Source organism: Loxodonta africana, chromosome X (genome assembly GCF_030014295.1).
Source record: "Loxodonta africana isolate mLoxAfr1 chromosome X, mLoxAfr1.hap2, whole genome shotgun sequence".
Classification (NCBI taxonomy): Eukaryota; Metazoa; Chordata; class Mammalia; order Proboscidea; family Elephantidae; genus Loxodonta; species Loxodonta africana.
Window position 1 is genome coordinate 79989660 of NC_087369.1, and position 17277 is coordinate 80006936.

The following is a 17277-nucleotide window of genomic DNA, read 5'->3' on the forward strand; positions in this document are numbered from 1 at the left end:
GTGGATTATTTACTCAGCATACAGATTGAATAAGTATGGTGAAAGGACACAACCCTGACACACAACTTTCGTGACTTGGAGAGAGGAAATAAGATGCTAACACTACAGGAGAAATGAAAGGTTCAGAGGCTCTTTCAGGAGGCAATGGCTAACATTATATGCATACTATACAACACTCAAAGGAAGAAATGTCCCAATTGCTTTGGGAAGTATGAACGGCTGTATCCTTAAAAAAGCTTTTATCTCTTTTCCCTTCTGATAAGAAAGTAATTATTGGACATTTTCTAGGGTGGTTGGAAAGGTAAGAGATAACAACCAAAAAAGATGAAAGAATGACCATTTTACGTACGTATTTTTTCTCACTGAATGCCTGACAAAAATATTTACCATAGACTTTAGTCTGCTTTAAAAGACAATACTGAAGATGGTAAGTAGTAGATAACCTTGTTCGGGAGATTCAATGACATTATTACCTTTCAGAATAAGGTACAAAAAATAAACACTAAATGTTTATCTTAGAATTCAGTCTGCTTTAAAAGACAATATTGAAGATGATGAGTAGCAGATAACCTTGTTCAGGAGCTCCAATGACATTATTACCTTTCAGAATAAGGTGCGAAAAATAAACAGTAAATAGGATGAATGATCTTCTAAATTCTCTCTCCATTTGGGAAGTTCCACTTATTAGTGTTTACAGTATGCAAATCAGGGAAATAACAATTTGACTTTGTCCTGTGTGAAAGAGCTGTCAGACATCCTAACCTAACAACTAAGTCATAACACTGCATCCATCTCTCTATTACTGTACATAAAAACATTTGCTGTCTCTGAAAAATAGATAAAGCAAAGGACCTTATCAAGTTGTTTCAGCTTCAGGTAACAGGAAGCCATGTTCCTCTGCAGCCTTGCCAAATTCAGATCCATCTGATCAGATGCATAAAGCTTCAGAGAATAACAGTACCAGTGCAGGGCATCAGTGTAATTTTGTACCTAGAGTTCAAAAACAAAACACAAAAACATCAAAATCACACATCAGTATCTCTACATTTGACCCTAATTTTTCCAAGTAATCTCTAGAAATTAATAAAATGGTGTTTCTTTTTTTTTTAGGTAACCAAAACACAATACCTTTTCTAGTTGTGTTCTAGGTGCATTTTATTATCAGTCTTGGTCAGTATAGTTTTTAGATAAAGTGGCAATCAATATCCTCTCTTCTTCCCACAGATTAGAAATTTCACAGGTGGGATGAAAAGTCTGAGAAAGCGGTGAACCACCTCAGAAAACTCAAAATCTATTTTAAAATCTTTTTTAAAAACAACAATGGTAAAATTTTTAAAATTAACTACGCTAAAACAGCTATTTTCATTTTTCTATGTTCCATTTTAATTGTTATCCTTTAGGATGTTTGCATAGTTGTAATAATAACTTTGGAAACCCTAGTGATGTAGTGGTTAAGTGCTATGGCTGCTAACCAAAGAGTTGGCAGTTTGAATCCATCAGGTGTGCCCTGGAAACTCTATGGAGCAGTTCTACTCTTGCCTATAGGGTTGCTATGAGTTGGACTCGATTCCATGGCAAGGGATTTGTTTGTTTTTTTTTAATAGTAACTTATATAGAAGTTCATGTTCTATTCTTTCTGTTTAACTTTGTTTTGTAAATATTAATCTATGTTGCCATGTAGTATTCATAGTTATCAATTTTAAGGGATTATGTAACACTTAATCAAGTTAATGTACTATGATTTTTGTGTGTGTGTGTGTGCTTTAGGTGAAAGTTTACAGAGAAAAGTAGTTTCCCATTCAACAATTTATACACAAATTGTGACATCAGTTGCAATCCCCGAGATGTGTCCACACTCTTCCCTTCTCACCCTGGGTTTCCCGCTGTCATCTGCCCATTTTTTTTCCGTCTCTTCTTGCCCTGTCGTCATTGCTTTTGGGCAGGTGTTGCCCATATGGTTTCGTATAAATGATTGAACTTAGAAGCAGGTTCTTCACATGTGTTATTGTTTGTTTTATAGACCTGTCTAATCTTTGGCTGAAGGATGAACTTTGGGAGTAGTCTCAGTTCTGAGATAACAGGGTGTCCAGGGGCCAGAGCCTCAGGGGTTCCTCCAGTCTCTATCAGATGAGTGAGTCTGGTCTTTTTCTTCTTTTCTTGTGAATTTGAATTTTGTTCTACATTTTTCTCCCACTCCATCCAGAACCTTCTATTGTGATCCGTGACAGAGTGGCCAGTGACAGCCAGGTACCATCTAGTTGTTCTGGGCTGAGGCTGGTGGAGGCTGTGATACTTGCGGTCCATTAGTCCTCTGGACTAATATTTTCCTTGTGCCATGGTTTTCTTCATCCTCCTCTGCTATGAAAGGGATAGGAGCAATAGATGACCACTCGCAAGCTTTTAAGACCCCAGACACTACTCACCAAAGTTGGACGTAGCAAATTTACTTTATAAGCTATGTTATGCCAATTGACCTAGATGGCCCCTGCCACCATAGTTCCCAGCCCTCATCCCCAGTAATTCAGTCCCTCAGGGTGTTTGGATGTGTCTATGAAGCTTCTTTAGCTACTCAACGTTCAAAAGCAAGTTTCAGAATCTCTTCTGACATCCATTTCGGTCTTTTTTTTTTCTTATTAATGACCTCTTGCTTTCTTCATGGATGATGTCCTTGATGTCATTCCACAACTCATCTGGGCTTAGGTCAACAGTGATCAACGTGTCAAATGTATTCTTGAGATGGTCTCTAAATTCAGGTGGGAAATACTCAAGGTCGTACTTTGGCTCTCATCAACTTGTTCTAACTTTCTTCAGTTTCAACTTGAACTTGCATATGAGCAATTGATGGTCTTCCACAGTTGGTCCCGGCCTTGTTCTGACTGATGATACTGAGCTTTTCCATCGTCTCTTTCCACAGATGTAGACTCTGAAACTTGCTCTTGAAGGTTGAGTAGTAAAAGCAAATGGAAGAAATGATGAAGTAAAAGAACTGAACAGAAGGAATTCAAAGGGCAGCTCAAGAAGACAAACTAAAGTATTATGACATGCGCAAAGAGCTGGAGATAGAAAACCAAAAAGGAAGAACACGCAAGGCATTTCTCAAACTGAAAGAACTGAAGAAAAAATTCCAGCTTCAAGTTGCAGTATTGAAGGATTCTATGGGGAAAATTATTAATGCAGGAAGCACCAAAAGAAGATGGAAGGAATACACAGTCACTATACCAAAAAAAAAAATAGTTCGACGTCCAACCATTTCAAGAGGTAGCATATGATCAGGAATTGATGGTACTAAAGGAAGAAGTCCAAGCTGCACTGAAGGCATTGGCAAAAAACAAGGCTCCAGGAATTGACAGAATATCAATTGAGATGTTCCAACAAATGGATGCAGCGCTGGAAGCACTCACTCATCTGTGTCAAGAAATTTGGAAGACAGCTACCTGGCCAACCAACTGGAAGAGATCCATATTTATGCCTACTCCCAAGAAAGGTGATCCAACCGAATGCAAAAACTATCGAACAATATCATTAATATCACGTGCAAGCAAAATTTTGCTGAAGATCATTCAAAGTGGCTACAGCAGTATTATCGATAGGGAACTGCCAGAAATTCAGGCCAGATACAGAAGAGGACATGGAACCAGATATATCATTGCTGATGTCAGATGGATCCTGGCTGAAAGCAGAGAATACCAGAAGATGTTTACCTATGTTTTGTTGACTATGCAAAGGCATTTGACTCTGTGGATCATAGCAAATTATGGATTACATTGAGAAGAATGGGAATTCCAAGACACTTAATTGTGCTCATGAGGAACCAGGAGCAGTCGTTTGAACAGAACAAAGGGATACAGCATAGTTTAAAGTCAGGAAAGTTGTGCTTCAGGGTTGTATCCTTTCACCATCCTTATTCCATCTGTATGCTGAGCAAATAATCTGAGAAGCTGGAATACAGGAAGAAGAATACAGCATTAGGATTGGATGAAGACTCATTAACAGCCTGCATTATGCAGATGACACAACTTTGCTTGCTGAAAGTGAAGAGGATTTGAAGCACTTACTCATGAAGATCAAAGACCACAGCCTTCAGTATGGATTACACCTCAACGTAAAGAAAACCAAAACCTTCACAACTGGACGAATAAGCAACATCATGATAAACAGAGAAAAGACTGGAGTTGTCAAGGATTTCATTCTACTTAGATCCACAATCAACACCCATGGAAGCAGCAGTCAAGAAATCAAAAGACGCACTGAGTTGGCAAATCTCTGTGAAAGACCTCTTTAAAGTGTCGAAAAGCACAGATGTCACCTTGAAGACTAAGGTGCGCCTGATCCAAGCCATGGTATTTTCAAATGCATCATATGCATGTGAAAGCTGGACAATGAATAAGGAAGAGGAAAGAAGAATTGATGCCTTCAAATTGTGATGTTGGTGAAGAATACTGAATATACCGTGGGCTGCCAAAAGAATGAATAAATCTGTCTTGGAAGAAATACAACCAGAATGCTCCTTACAAGCAAAGATGGTGAGACTATGTCTTACATACATTGCACATGTTATCAGGAGGAATCAGTTCCTGGAGAAGGACATCATGTCTCGTAAAGAAGAGGGCCAATGAAAAAGAGAAAGAACCTCAAAGAGATGGATTGACACAGTGGCTGTGACAATGGGCTCAAGCATAACAAGGATTGTGAGCATGGCGCAGGACCAGGCAGTGTTTTTTTCTGTAGTACATAAGGTCACTATGAATCAGAACTAACTCGATGACACCTAACAACAACTACATGGAGTGTCTATGACTTTGCCTTGATCAAGTTTTGTGGACTTCCCACATATTGTGTACTATCTTTCTCTTCACCAAAGTTAACACCTATCTACTATAGGGTCGCTATGAGTCGGAATTGACTCAATGGCGACGGGATTGGTTTTTTTTTTGGTATTACCTAGTTAGTGATTCCCCCTCCCCATGCTTCCCCTCCCTTGCAACTGTCAAAGATTGTTTTTTTTCTGTGTGTAAACCTTTTCCTATGTTTTTGTAACAGTCATCTAATACAGTTTTTGTCCTTTTGTAATTGACTTATTTCACTGAGCATAATGCCCTCCAGATTCATCCATGTTGTGAGATGTTTTGCAGATTCATCGTTGTTCCTTATCCTTGGGTAATATTTCATTCTGTGTCTGTACAATAATATGTTTATCCATTCAACTGTTGATGGGCACTTAGGTTGTTTCCATCTTTTTGCTATTGTGAATAATGCTGCAATGAACATGGGTGTGCATATGTCTATTCATGTGATGTCTCTTATTTCTCTATAATATATTCTTAGATTATATCCCACCTTGAAGTTGTCAAGGATTTCATTTTACTTGGATCCACAGTCAATGCCCATGAAACGGCAATCGAGAAAGCAGATGCTGTATTACCTTGGACAAATCTGCCGCAAAAGACCTCTTTAAAGTATTCAAAAGTGAAGATGTCACTTTAAGGATTAAGGTGTGCCTGACCCAAGTCATGATGTTTTCAGTCGCCTCACATGCTTGTGGAAAGGTGGACAATAAATAAGGAAGATGGAAGAAGAATTGATGCCTTTGAATTGTGGCGTTGGCAAACAATATTGACTATGCCATGGATTGCCAAAAGAATGAACAAATCTGTCTTGGAAGAAATACAGCTAGAATGCTCACCAGAAGCAAGGATGGCGAGACTTCCTCTCATGTACTTTGGACATGTTATCAGAAGGGACCAGTCCCTGTAGAAGCATATCATGCTCAGTAAAGTAGAGGGTCAGGGAAAAAGAAGACTCTTAATTAGATGGATAGACACAGTGGTTGCAACAATCGGCTCAAGCATAACAATGTTTGTTAGGATGGCGCAGGACCAGGTAGTGTTTTGTTCTGTTGTACATAGGATTGCTATGAGTCAGACCTGAATCAACGGCACCTAACACATAACACACATATTCCTAGGAGTAAGATTGCTGGAACGTACAGTGTTTCTGGGTATATTCTAGCTTTTTATGGACGCGCCATATCAGTTTTCCATAGTGGTTGTACCATTTTACATTCCCACCAGCAATGCATAAGAATTCCAATGTTCCAGAAGCCTCCAGTGTTCCAGAAGCCTCTCCAACATTTGTTATTTTCTGTTTTTTTGATTAGCACCAGTAATGTTGGGGTGAGATGGTATCTCAGTGTAGTTTTGATTTGTATTCCTCTAATGGCTAATGATTCCGAGAATTTCCTCATGTGCTTGTTAGCCACATGAATGTCTTCTTTGGTGAACTGTCTCTTCATATCCTTTGCCCATTTTTAAATTGGATTACTTGTCTTTTTGATATTTTCATATAGTTTAGAGATTAAACCCTTGCTGAACAAGTAGTAGCCAAAAAATTTTCCCAGCATGTATATTCTCTTTGTGCTCTTTCGGTGAAGACTTTGATGAACATAAGTCTTTAATTTTTAGGAGCTCCCAGTTTTCCATTCTATCTTCTGGTGTTTGTGCACTATTATGGTTTGTATTGAATTTATGTCATTTATTTAGGGTCCCAAGTGTTGTCCCTATTTTTTCTTCCATGATCTTTCTAGTTCAAGGTTTTATATTGTCTTTGATCCATTTTTTTATTGTGCTTTAGGTGAAAGTTTACACAGCAAATTAGTTTCTCATTAAAAAATTAGTACACCAATTGTTTTGTGACATTAGTTACTGCCATGGATTGACTGAATTGTGTCCCCAAAAATATCTGTCAACTTAGCTGGGCCATGATTCTGAGTACTGTGTGATTGTCCGCCATTTTATTTAATTTTTGTATATGATGTAAATCCTATCACTATGATGTAATAAGACGGATGGATTAATGGCAGTTATATTGATGAGGTCTGCAAGATTAAGTAGTGTCTTAATCCTATCTCTTTTGAGATATAAAAGGCAGAAGCAAGCAGAGAGACGTGGCGACCTGAGGTTCCTGCGCTGAGGTGTTCCCAGATCAAGGGAAGACTCATGACAAGAACTTTCCTCCAGAGCTGACAGAGACAGAGAGCCTTTCCCTGGAGCTGACACCCTGAATTTGGACTTGTAGCCCACTAGACAGTTGAGTCTTCCTATTAAAGAGCATGGTATGTTTTTTTCCATTTGGGAAGGCCTCGTTTGGTTTCTTGCAGTAGTGTTTTGTAGTTTTCTTTGTAGTAGACTTTTATATCCCTGGTTAGATTTACTTCTAAGTATTTCATCTTTTTTAAAAAATTTTATTGTGCTTTGAGTGAAAGTTTACAAATCAAGTTGGACTCTCATACAAAAATTTATAAACACCTTGCTATATACTCCTAATTACTCCCCCCCTAATGGGACAGCACACTCCTTCCCTCTTCTATTTCTATTCGTGTCCATTTGGCCAGGTTCTGACCCTCTCTACCCTCTCATCTCCCCTTCAGACAGGAGATGCCAACGTAGTCTCATGTGTCTTCTTGATCCAAGAAGCTCATTCTTCACCAGTATCACTGTCTATCCCATAGTCTAGTCCAATCCCTGTCTGAAGAGTTACCTTTAGGAATGGTTCCTGTCTTGAGCTAACAGAAAGTCTGGGGATCATGACCTCTGGGGTCATTCTAGTCTCAGTCAGGCCATTAAGTCTGGTCTTTTTACGAGAATTTGGGGTCTGCATCCTACTGCTCTTCTGCTCCCTAAGGGGTTATTTGTTGTGTTCCCTGTCAGGGCAGTCATCAGTTGTAGCCAGGCACCATCTAGTTCTTCTGGTCCCAGGCTGATGTAGTCGCTGGTTTATGTGGCCCGTTCTGTCTCTTTGGATCAGAATTACCCTGTCTTTGGTGTTCTTCATTCTCCTTTGGTCCAGATGGGTTGAGACCAATTAATACATTAGATGGCATTTAAGACCCCAAATGCTGCTCCCCAAAGTGGGATGCAGAATGTTTTCTTAATAGATTTTATTATGCCAATTGACTTAGATGTCCCCTGAAACCATGGTCCCCAAACCCCTGCCCCTGCCATGCTGGCCTTCAATATGTTAAGTTTATTCAGGAAACTTCTTTGCTTTTGGTTTAGTCCAGTTGGGCTGACCTTTCCTGTATTGTGTGTTGTTTTTCCCTTCACCTAAAGTAGTTCTTATCTACTACCTAATTAGTGAAAACCACTCTCCCTCCCTCCGTCCCCGCATTTAATAACCATCAAAGAATATACTCTTCTCTGTTTAAACTTTTTTTCTAGTTCTAATAATAGTGGTCTTATACAATATTTGTCTCTTTGCAGCTGACTAGTTTCACTCAGCATAATGCCTTCCAGGTTCCTCCATGTTATGAAATGTTCCACGGATTCATCATTGTTCTTTATCGATGGGTTATATTCCATTGTGTGAATACACCATAATTTATTTATCCATTCATCCACTTATGGGCAGCTGGTTGTTTCCAACTTTTTCATGCTGTAAATGGTGCTGTAATGAACATGGGTGTGCATATATCTCTTCGTCTAAAGGCTCTTATTTCTCTAGGATATATCCAAGGAGCAGGATTGCTGGATAGTATAGTAGTTCTATTTCTAGTTTTTCAAGGAAGTGCCAAATCAGTTTCCAAAGTGGTTGTACCATTTTCCATTCCCACTAGCAGTATATAAGTGTTCCAGTCTTTCCGCAACCTCTCCACCACTTATTATTTTGTGTTTTTTGGATTAATGCCAGCCTTGTTGGAGTGAGATGGAATCTCATTGTAGTTTTGATTTGCATTTCTCTAATGGCTAATGATCATGAGCATTTTCTCATGCATCTGTTAGCCACCTGAATGTCTTCTTTAGTGAAGCATCTGTTCATTTCCTTTGCCCATTTTTTAATTGGGTTATTTGTCTTTTTGTAGTTGAGTTTTTGCAGTATCATGTAGATTTTAGAAATCAGGCGCTGATTGAAAATGTCATAGCTAAAAACTTTTTCCCAGTCTGTAGGTAATCTTTTTACTCTTTTGGTGAAGTCCTTGGATGAGCATAGGTGTTTAATTTTTAGGAGCTCCCAGTTATCTAGTTTCTCTTCTGCATTGTTAGTGATGTTTTGCGTACTGTTTATGCCATGTATTAGGGCTCCTAGTATTGTCCCTATTTTTTCTTCCCTGATCTTGATAGTTTTAGATTTTATATTTAGGTCTTTGATCCATTTTGAGTTAGTTTTTGTGCATGGTGTGAGGTATGGGTCTCGTTTCATTTTTCTGCAGATGGATATCCAGTTATGCCAGCACCATTTATTAAAAAGACTGTCTTTTCCCCATTTAACTCACTTTGGGCCTTTGTCAAATATCAACTGCTCATATGTGGATGGATTTATGTCTGGATTCTCAATTCTGTTCCATTGGTCTATGTATCTGTTGTTGTACCAGTACCAGGCTGTTTTGACTACTGTGGCAGTGTAATAGGATCTAAAATCAGGTAGAGTGAGGCCTCCCACTTTGTTCTTCTTTTTCAGTAACTCCTTACTTATCCAGGCTCTCTTTCCCTTCCATATCAAGTTGGTGATCTGTTTCTCCAACTGATTAAAAAATGTCTTTGAAATTTGGAAGGGAATTGCATTGTATCTATAGATGGCTTTTGGTAGATAGACATTTTTACAATGTTAAGCCTTCCTATCCATGAGCCAAGTATGTTTTTCCACTTATGTAGATCTCTTTTGGTGTCTTGCAGAAACATAGTGTAGTTTTCTTTGAATAAGTCTTTTACATCTCTGGTAAGATTTATTCCTAAGTATTTTATCTTCCTGGGGGCTACTGCAAATGGTATTGATATGGTGATTTCTTCCTCGATATTCTTTTTGTTGGTGTAGAGGAATCCAACTGATTTTTGTATGTTTATCTTGTATCCTGATAGCGTGCTAAACTCTTCTATTAGTTTCAGTAGTTTTCTTGAGGATTCCTTAGGGTTTTCTGTGTATAAAATCACGTCATCTGCAAATGGAGATACTTTTAGTCCTTCCTTACCAATTTGGATGCCCATTATTTCTTTATCTAGCCTAATTGCTCTGGCTAGGACCTCCAGCACAATGCTGAATAAGAGTGGTGATAAAGGTCATCCTTGTCTGGTTCCCAATCTAAAGGGGAATGCTTTCAGATTCTCTTCATTTAGGATGATGTTGGCTGTGGGGTTTGTATAAATGCCCTTTGTAATGTTGAGGAATTTTACTTCTATTCCTATTTGGCTGAGAGTTTTTATCATGAATGGGTGCTGAACTTTGTCCAATGCCTTTCCTGCATCGATTGATAAAATCATGTTGTTCTTGTCTTTTGTTTATATGATGGATTACATTGACTGTTTTTCTAATGTTGAACCATCCCTACATACCTGGTATGAATCTCACTTGGTCATGGTGAATTATTTTTTTGATATGGTGTTCAATTCTATTGGCTAGAATTTTGTTGAGGATTTTTGCATCTAAGTTCATGAGGGACATAGGTCTGTAATTTTCTTTTTTTGTGGTGTCTTTACCTGGTTTTGGTATCAGGGATATGCTGGCTTCATAAAAGAGTTTAGTTTCGTCCTTTTCTATGCTCTGAAATACCTTTAGTAGTAATGATGTTAATTCTTCTCTGAAAGTTTGGTAGAACTCTGCAGTGAAGCTGTCTGGGTCAGGGCTTTTTTGGGGGGAGTTTTTGATTATCTTTCAATCTCTTCTTTTTTATGGGTCTATTTAATTGTTCTACCTCTGTTTGTGTTAGTTTAGGTAGGTAGTGTGTTTCTAGGAATTCATCCATGTCTTCTAGGTTTTCAAATTTTTTAGAGTACAATTTTTCATAGTAATCCGATATGATTCTTTTATTTTCAGTTGGGTCTGTTGTAATATCGCCCATCTCATTTCTTATTTTGGTTATTTGCTCCCCCTCCTGCTTTTCTTTTGTCAGTTTGGCCAATGGTTTATCAATATTGTTAATTTTTTCAAAGATCCAGCTTTTGGTCTTGTTAAGTCTTTCAATTTTTTTTTTCTGTTTTCTATTTCATTAAATTCTGCTCTAATTTTGATTATTTGCTTTCTTCTGGTGCCTGAGGGTTTCTTTTGTTGCTCTCTTTCTATTTATTCAAGTTGTAGGGATAATTCTTTGATTTTGGCCCCAGGCTTGTTGAAGTAAGATGGGGCCTGACCTCTAAATTTTTATCAAGTTCCCTAGTGACTTTATTTTTGACACTTTAAAATAGTTGTACTTTTTTATATGTTGCTTGAGAAAATGCTTAGTAACATAAAGCTTCACATAACACTTTTATAATACTTAGTACATGTTAGGTAGGGTTGTGGTAAAGAATAAACTCAGTAACATACAATGAAAAATGTTTACTTGTCATTTACATTATAAATCGGTGGCTGTGGTTTGGTTGCAGAATGTTCCATGTGCCTTTTTCTAAATTTATTTTGTTTCTTGTTGTTGTTGAGAATATATACAGCAGGTCATTCACCAATTCAACAATTTCTACATGTACAATTCAGTTACATTGATTACAATCTTTAAGTTGTACAACCATTTTTACCCTCCTTTTCCGAATTGTTGCTCCCCCATTAACATGTTCTCACTGCCCCCTAAATTTTCCACCTTATCTTTCACGTTGTTGTTGTCGATTTGATCCCATACAGACAGCTCTTAGAAGAGCGCAATTCTCAAGGCAGACATTCTTTACTAATCAAGCTAAACTACTGTTTGGTTTAAAGAAAATGTTAGCGGATGTTTTTGGTATAATTTTAACGTTTAAAGATTATCTCATAGCAACAGTTTCAGGGGTTCATCCACCTTCAATGTCTCCAGGAAGTTTAGACTCCATGAGAATTTAGAATTCTGTTCCACATTCTCTCCCTTTTCGCCAGGATTCCTCTATAGAATCTTCAATCAAAATGTTCAGTAATGGTAGCTGAGCACCATCTACTTCCTCCAATATCATGGCAAAGGAGTCAGTAGTTCATGGAGGCAATTAGCCACAAATTCCATATACTCCTCCTATTCCTTATTTTCCTTCTTCCTCTGTTGCTCCAGGCAAACAGAGGCCACTGGTTTTTGACAAGGGTACTAAGTACGCTCAATGGGGAAAGAAGACTGTGTTCAATAAATGGTGTTTGGAAAATTGGATTTCCACATGCAGAAAAATTAAAAAGGATCCATGCCTCACACTATACACAAAAATAAATTCAAAATGGATTAAAGATCTAAATGTGAAAACTAAAGCCATAAAATTCTTAGAAGAAAATGCAGGTGCAAGGCTGTCATCCCCAGCTTTTAACAATGGATTATCTAGTATAATAACAAAAGCACAAACAGCAAAAGACAATATAAATAAATGGGACCTGATAAAAATTAATAATTTTTGTTTATCAAAAGATTTTATGAAAAAAATGAAAAGAGAAGTTGCAGACTGGGAGAATATCTTTGTAAACCATATATCCACTAGGAATCTAATAACATATATATATACATAAAACTTTGACAACTTAACAACAAAAAGACAAATAACCCAATCAAATAATGGGCCAAGGACTTGAACAGACTTTTTTTTTTTTTACCAAAAAGGACATTCAAATGGCCACCAAACACACAAAAACATGCTCACCATCATTAGCCAAAAGAGAAATGCAAATCAAAACCACAATGAGATATCATTTCACTCCCATAAGGATGGATAAGGAAAATAAAATAAAATAAAATCACGAATATTGGCAAGGATGTAGGAGAAATTAGAACCCTTATCCATTGCTGGTGGAAATGAAAAATCATATATCCACTGTGGAAAACAGTGGGGCAGTTCCTCAAAAAATAAAACTACCATATGGCCCAGCAATTCCACTGCTAGGAATATACCTAAGGAACCTGAAAGCAGAGATGCAAACAGACATATATACAACAATGTTCATTGCAACATTAGTCACAATAGCCAAAAAGTGGAAACAACCTAAATGCCCACCAAAGGATGAACGGATAAACAAAATGTGGTACATACGTACAATGGAATATTACTCAGCCAGAAAGAGAAATGAGGTCTTCATACATGTACAACATGGATGGATCTCAAAGACATAATGCTGAGTAAAATAAATCAATCACAAAATGACAAATATTATATGACCTAGTGATTTTTTTATAACAGCAATGTTGAGATATCATTCATATAACACACAATTCACCCATTTAATGTATGTAATTCAATGTTTTTTAGTATATTGTCAGAGTTGTGGAACCATTGCCACAATCAATTGTAGAACATTTTCATCACCCCAAAAAGAATCCCCATGCCCATTAGCCATCGGTCTTAGTTATCTAGTGCTACTATAACAGAAATATCACAAGTGCATGGCTTTCACAAACAGAAATTTATTCTGTCACACTATAGGAGGCTTAACCCGTTGCTGTTGAGGTGATTCCGACTCATAGTGACCCTATACTACAGAGTAGAGCTGCCCCATAGTGTTCCAAGGAGCAGCTGGAAGATTCAAACTGCTGCCTTTTTGGTCAGCAGGCAAGCTCTTAACCATTATGCCACCAGGGCTCCATTTAGGAGGCTACAAGTCCGAATTCAGGGTGCCAGCTCTAGGGGAAGGCATTCTCTCCCTGGTAGCTCTGAGGGAGTTGTTTCCTTTCAACACCTGTGGGAATCTTGGAGATCTCTACGTGATCTGGCATCAATATTCCCCTGGGTCTAGGAGGTTCTCAGCACAGAGACCCTGGGTCCAAAAGACGTGCTCTGCTCCCAGCTCTTCTTTATTGGTGGTAGTGAGTTTCCTCTCCTCTCTTCTTGCTTCTCTCTCCTTTTAATTCTTCTAAGGTAAAAGGTGTGACTCAAGCAAGGATGTGACTTAAGTAAATGTGTGACTTGAGTAAGGGTGTGACTCAAGATACACCCCATACTGATCCTGCCTCATTAACATACAACCTAACCTAAACTAACCTAACTCATTGCCATTGAGTCAATTCTGACTCATAGTGACCCTATAGGACAAAGTAGAACTGCCCCATAGGGTTTCCAAGGAGCATCTGGTGGATTCAAACTACCAAACTTTTGGTTAGCAGCCATAGCTCTTAACCACTGCACCACCAGGGATCCCATTAACATACAGAGGTCATGATTTACAACACATCACAAAAGGAAGAAAATTACATCAGATCACAAAATGGAGGGTAACACAATACTGGGAATCATGGCCTAGCCAAGCTGACATATATTTTTGGGGGACACAATTCAATCCATGATATCATCCCTCCTCATTTTGCCCAAATCCTCCAGCTCTAGGCAACCACTAATCTACTGTCTGTCTATAAATTTTCTTAATTCTGGATATTTCATGTAAACTGAATTATACAGTATGTGGTCTTTTGTAACTGGATTCTTTCATTTAGCACAATATAAATCAGTACTTCATTCCTTTTATGGCTGCATAATATTCCATTAAATAGATATACCCCATTTTATATATCCATTCATCAGTTGATGGACATTTGGGCTATTTCCACTTTATGGCTATCAAAATAATGCTGCTACGAACATTCGTGTACAAGTGTTTGTGTGAACAGGTTTTCAATCTTCTAAGAGTACAACCGCCAAGTCCTATGGTAACTTCCCCTTTACCTTATTGAGGAATTTCCAGGCTGTTTTCCAAAACAGCTTCATCATTTTATGTTCCTGCCAGCAATATATGAGGCTTCCAATTTCTCCACATCCTCACCAACATCTGTTATTATGTTTTTTGTTTGTTTGTTTCATTTTGTTTCTAGCCATCCCAGTGGGTGTGCATTTCATTGGTGGCTAATGATGTTGAGCATTTTTTTTATATGCTTATTCCCCAGTCATTCATCAAAGTTTGAGAGCCCTTGGTCTAGAAGAGCTTTAAGGTCCCTTTTGAGTACAAGAAGGGTTTTGGGTTTTTTGAGTACAATGATACAGTGAAGATAGAGCCAGAAAGATATATAACTTACTAAAGTATACTTGCTTTTGCCTTCCTGTTCCAAGTGATACTGGCCTGTAGGTTAACCTAGCCTAACTCCTGTTTTACAGAAACTTGACTATCTTAATCCATTTTTATTTTATTCATGCTAATATAAATCTTAAAATAAATTTTACTGTCATTTAAAGTCATTGTGATGATTATTGCTATGTGTCAACTTGGCTAGGCTATGATTCTCAGAGGCTTGGCGGACACTGGACGGGTTGCTTTTCCATAGTGTAATATAATGTAATCATATTCCATGATGTGAAGTGGTATGATCAGTCAATCAGTTGAGAGAGGAGTTTCCTTGGGGTTGTGTCCTGCCTCTAGTATATAAATAGGTGCTCTGGCAAAGCTCGCTCTCTCTTTCAAACCTCTGGTTCCTGGGATGTAAGCCTGTAGAATTCTCCATCTTGCCACCTGCCCTGCAGATTTTGGATTCGCCAGCTCCTGCAATCTTGGGACCCAGCAGAAATCCCCAGCCTGCCACTGACCAACGGATTTGGGACTTGCCAGACCCACAACTGTGTGAGTCATTTCCTTGAAGTAAATCTCTCTCTCTCTACACACACACACACACACACACACAAATCTCTCTATATTTATAACCATACAAAAATGTCATATACACATATGAGACATATATAAGCAAATATCTCTACACTTATAAATATACATATATATATCACTAGTTTAACTTCTCTAGAGAACCCAGACTAAGACAGCCATTAAGCAAGCAGTTCCATCTTCTAATTTGATCAGTACAGTGGTAAACATTGTGCCCTCTGAGTATATGTCTTAATATAGTAAATATATATCAACAGAAACCTTAGAAAAATGTTAGTGTGTAGAGAAAAGAGAATCAATTCTTATGTACCTTTCATGATCTATCAGCAGTTTAGCAATGCTCAGACAGAAGTCTAAAGACATGCCAAGACGGAGTATTTCCAAGACAGCTAACAAAAAAAAAGGAATAATTATATTAGTTTCACTTTTGAGGAAGCTTACCTATTTTTACTAATCTTCCTCTATTCAAAATCTACCTACTAAATGTTTTCCACATTTTGTCTACCAATTTTTCAAAGTCTTTTTTTAAATTTATTTTGTTGTTTTGAGAATATGCACAGCAAAACATACACCAATTCAACAGTTTCTACATACACAATTCAGTGGCATTGATTACATTCTTAGAGTTGTGCAACCATTCTCACTCTCCTTTTCTGAGTTGTTCCTCCCCGTTAACATAAATCCACTGCCCCCTAAAGGCTCCTATCTAATCTTTCCAAATACTATTGTCACTTTGAACGATATAGACAGTTCTTAACAGAACATAATGCTCAAGGCGGACACTCTTTACGAATTAAGCTAAACTATTGCTTTTTTTTTTTCAGAAGACTTCAGGGGATGTTCTAGGTTTAAGGTTTAAAGATAACCACAGGGCAATAGTTTCAGGGGTTCATCAAGCCTCCATGGCTCCAGAAAATCTGTAGTCCATAAGAAGTTAAAATTTTGTTTTGCACTTTCTATTTCCATCAGGATTCTTCCATAGAATCCTTGATTGAAATGTTCAGTAATGTCAGCCAGGTACCATCCACTTCTTCTGGTCTCATACCAAAGGAGGCCGTTGTTCATGGAGGCAATTAGCCAAACATTCTGTTTTCTTCTCCTATTCTTAATTCTCCTTCTTCCTGGAGGTAATTAGTCACGCATCTGTGAGTTTGTCATGCTGTGGTGGCTTGCATGTTGCTGTGATGCTGGAAGCTATGCCACCGGTACTTCAAATACCAGATGGATTGCCATGATGGACAGGTTTCATGGAGCCTCCATGTTAAGACAGACTACAAAGAACGATCTGGCAATCTACTTCTAAAAAATTGGCAAGTGAAAACCTTATAAATAGCAGTAGAACAATATCTGATATAGTGCCAGAAGATGAGCCTGTCAGGTTGGAAGGCACTCAAAATATGACTGTGGAAGTACTGCCTTCTCAAAGTAGAGTCAACATTAACAACGTGGAGGGAATAAAGCATTTGGGACCTTCATTTGCTGATGTAGAACGACTCAAGCCGATAAAATGCTGTGAATCAAAGTGAAAAGAAAAAGCTGCAAACATTCATTAAAAATCAGAATGTGGAATATACAAAGAGTGAATCTAGGAAAACTGGAAGCCACCAAAAATGAAATGGAATGTGTAAAGATCGATATCCTAAGCATTAATGAGCTGAAATGGACTGACGTTGGCCATTCTGAATAGGGCAAACATACAGTCTATTATGCCTGGAAGCACAAAATGAAGAAGAATGGTGTGGCATTCATTGTCAAAAAGATCATTTTAAGATCCAT

The 17277-nt window shown here is 38.0% G+C and overlaps 1 protein-coding gene across 1 annotated transcript in view; it reads right to left on the minus strand.

Moving 5' to 3' along the window:
- TEX11 (testis expressed 11) overlaps nt 1–17277 on the minus strand; it is a 472254-nt gene that overhangs the window by 234142 nt on the left and 220835 nt on the right. The window contains 4 exon segments of the mRNA XM_064278445.1: nt 853–990; nt 2294–2415; nt 15309–15496; nt 15812–15890. Of these exon segments, the coding sequence (XP_064134515.1) occupies nt 853–990; nt 2294–2415; nt 15309–15496; nt 15812–15890 (527 nt within the window).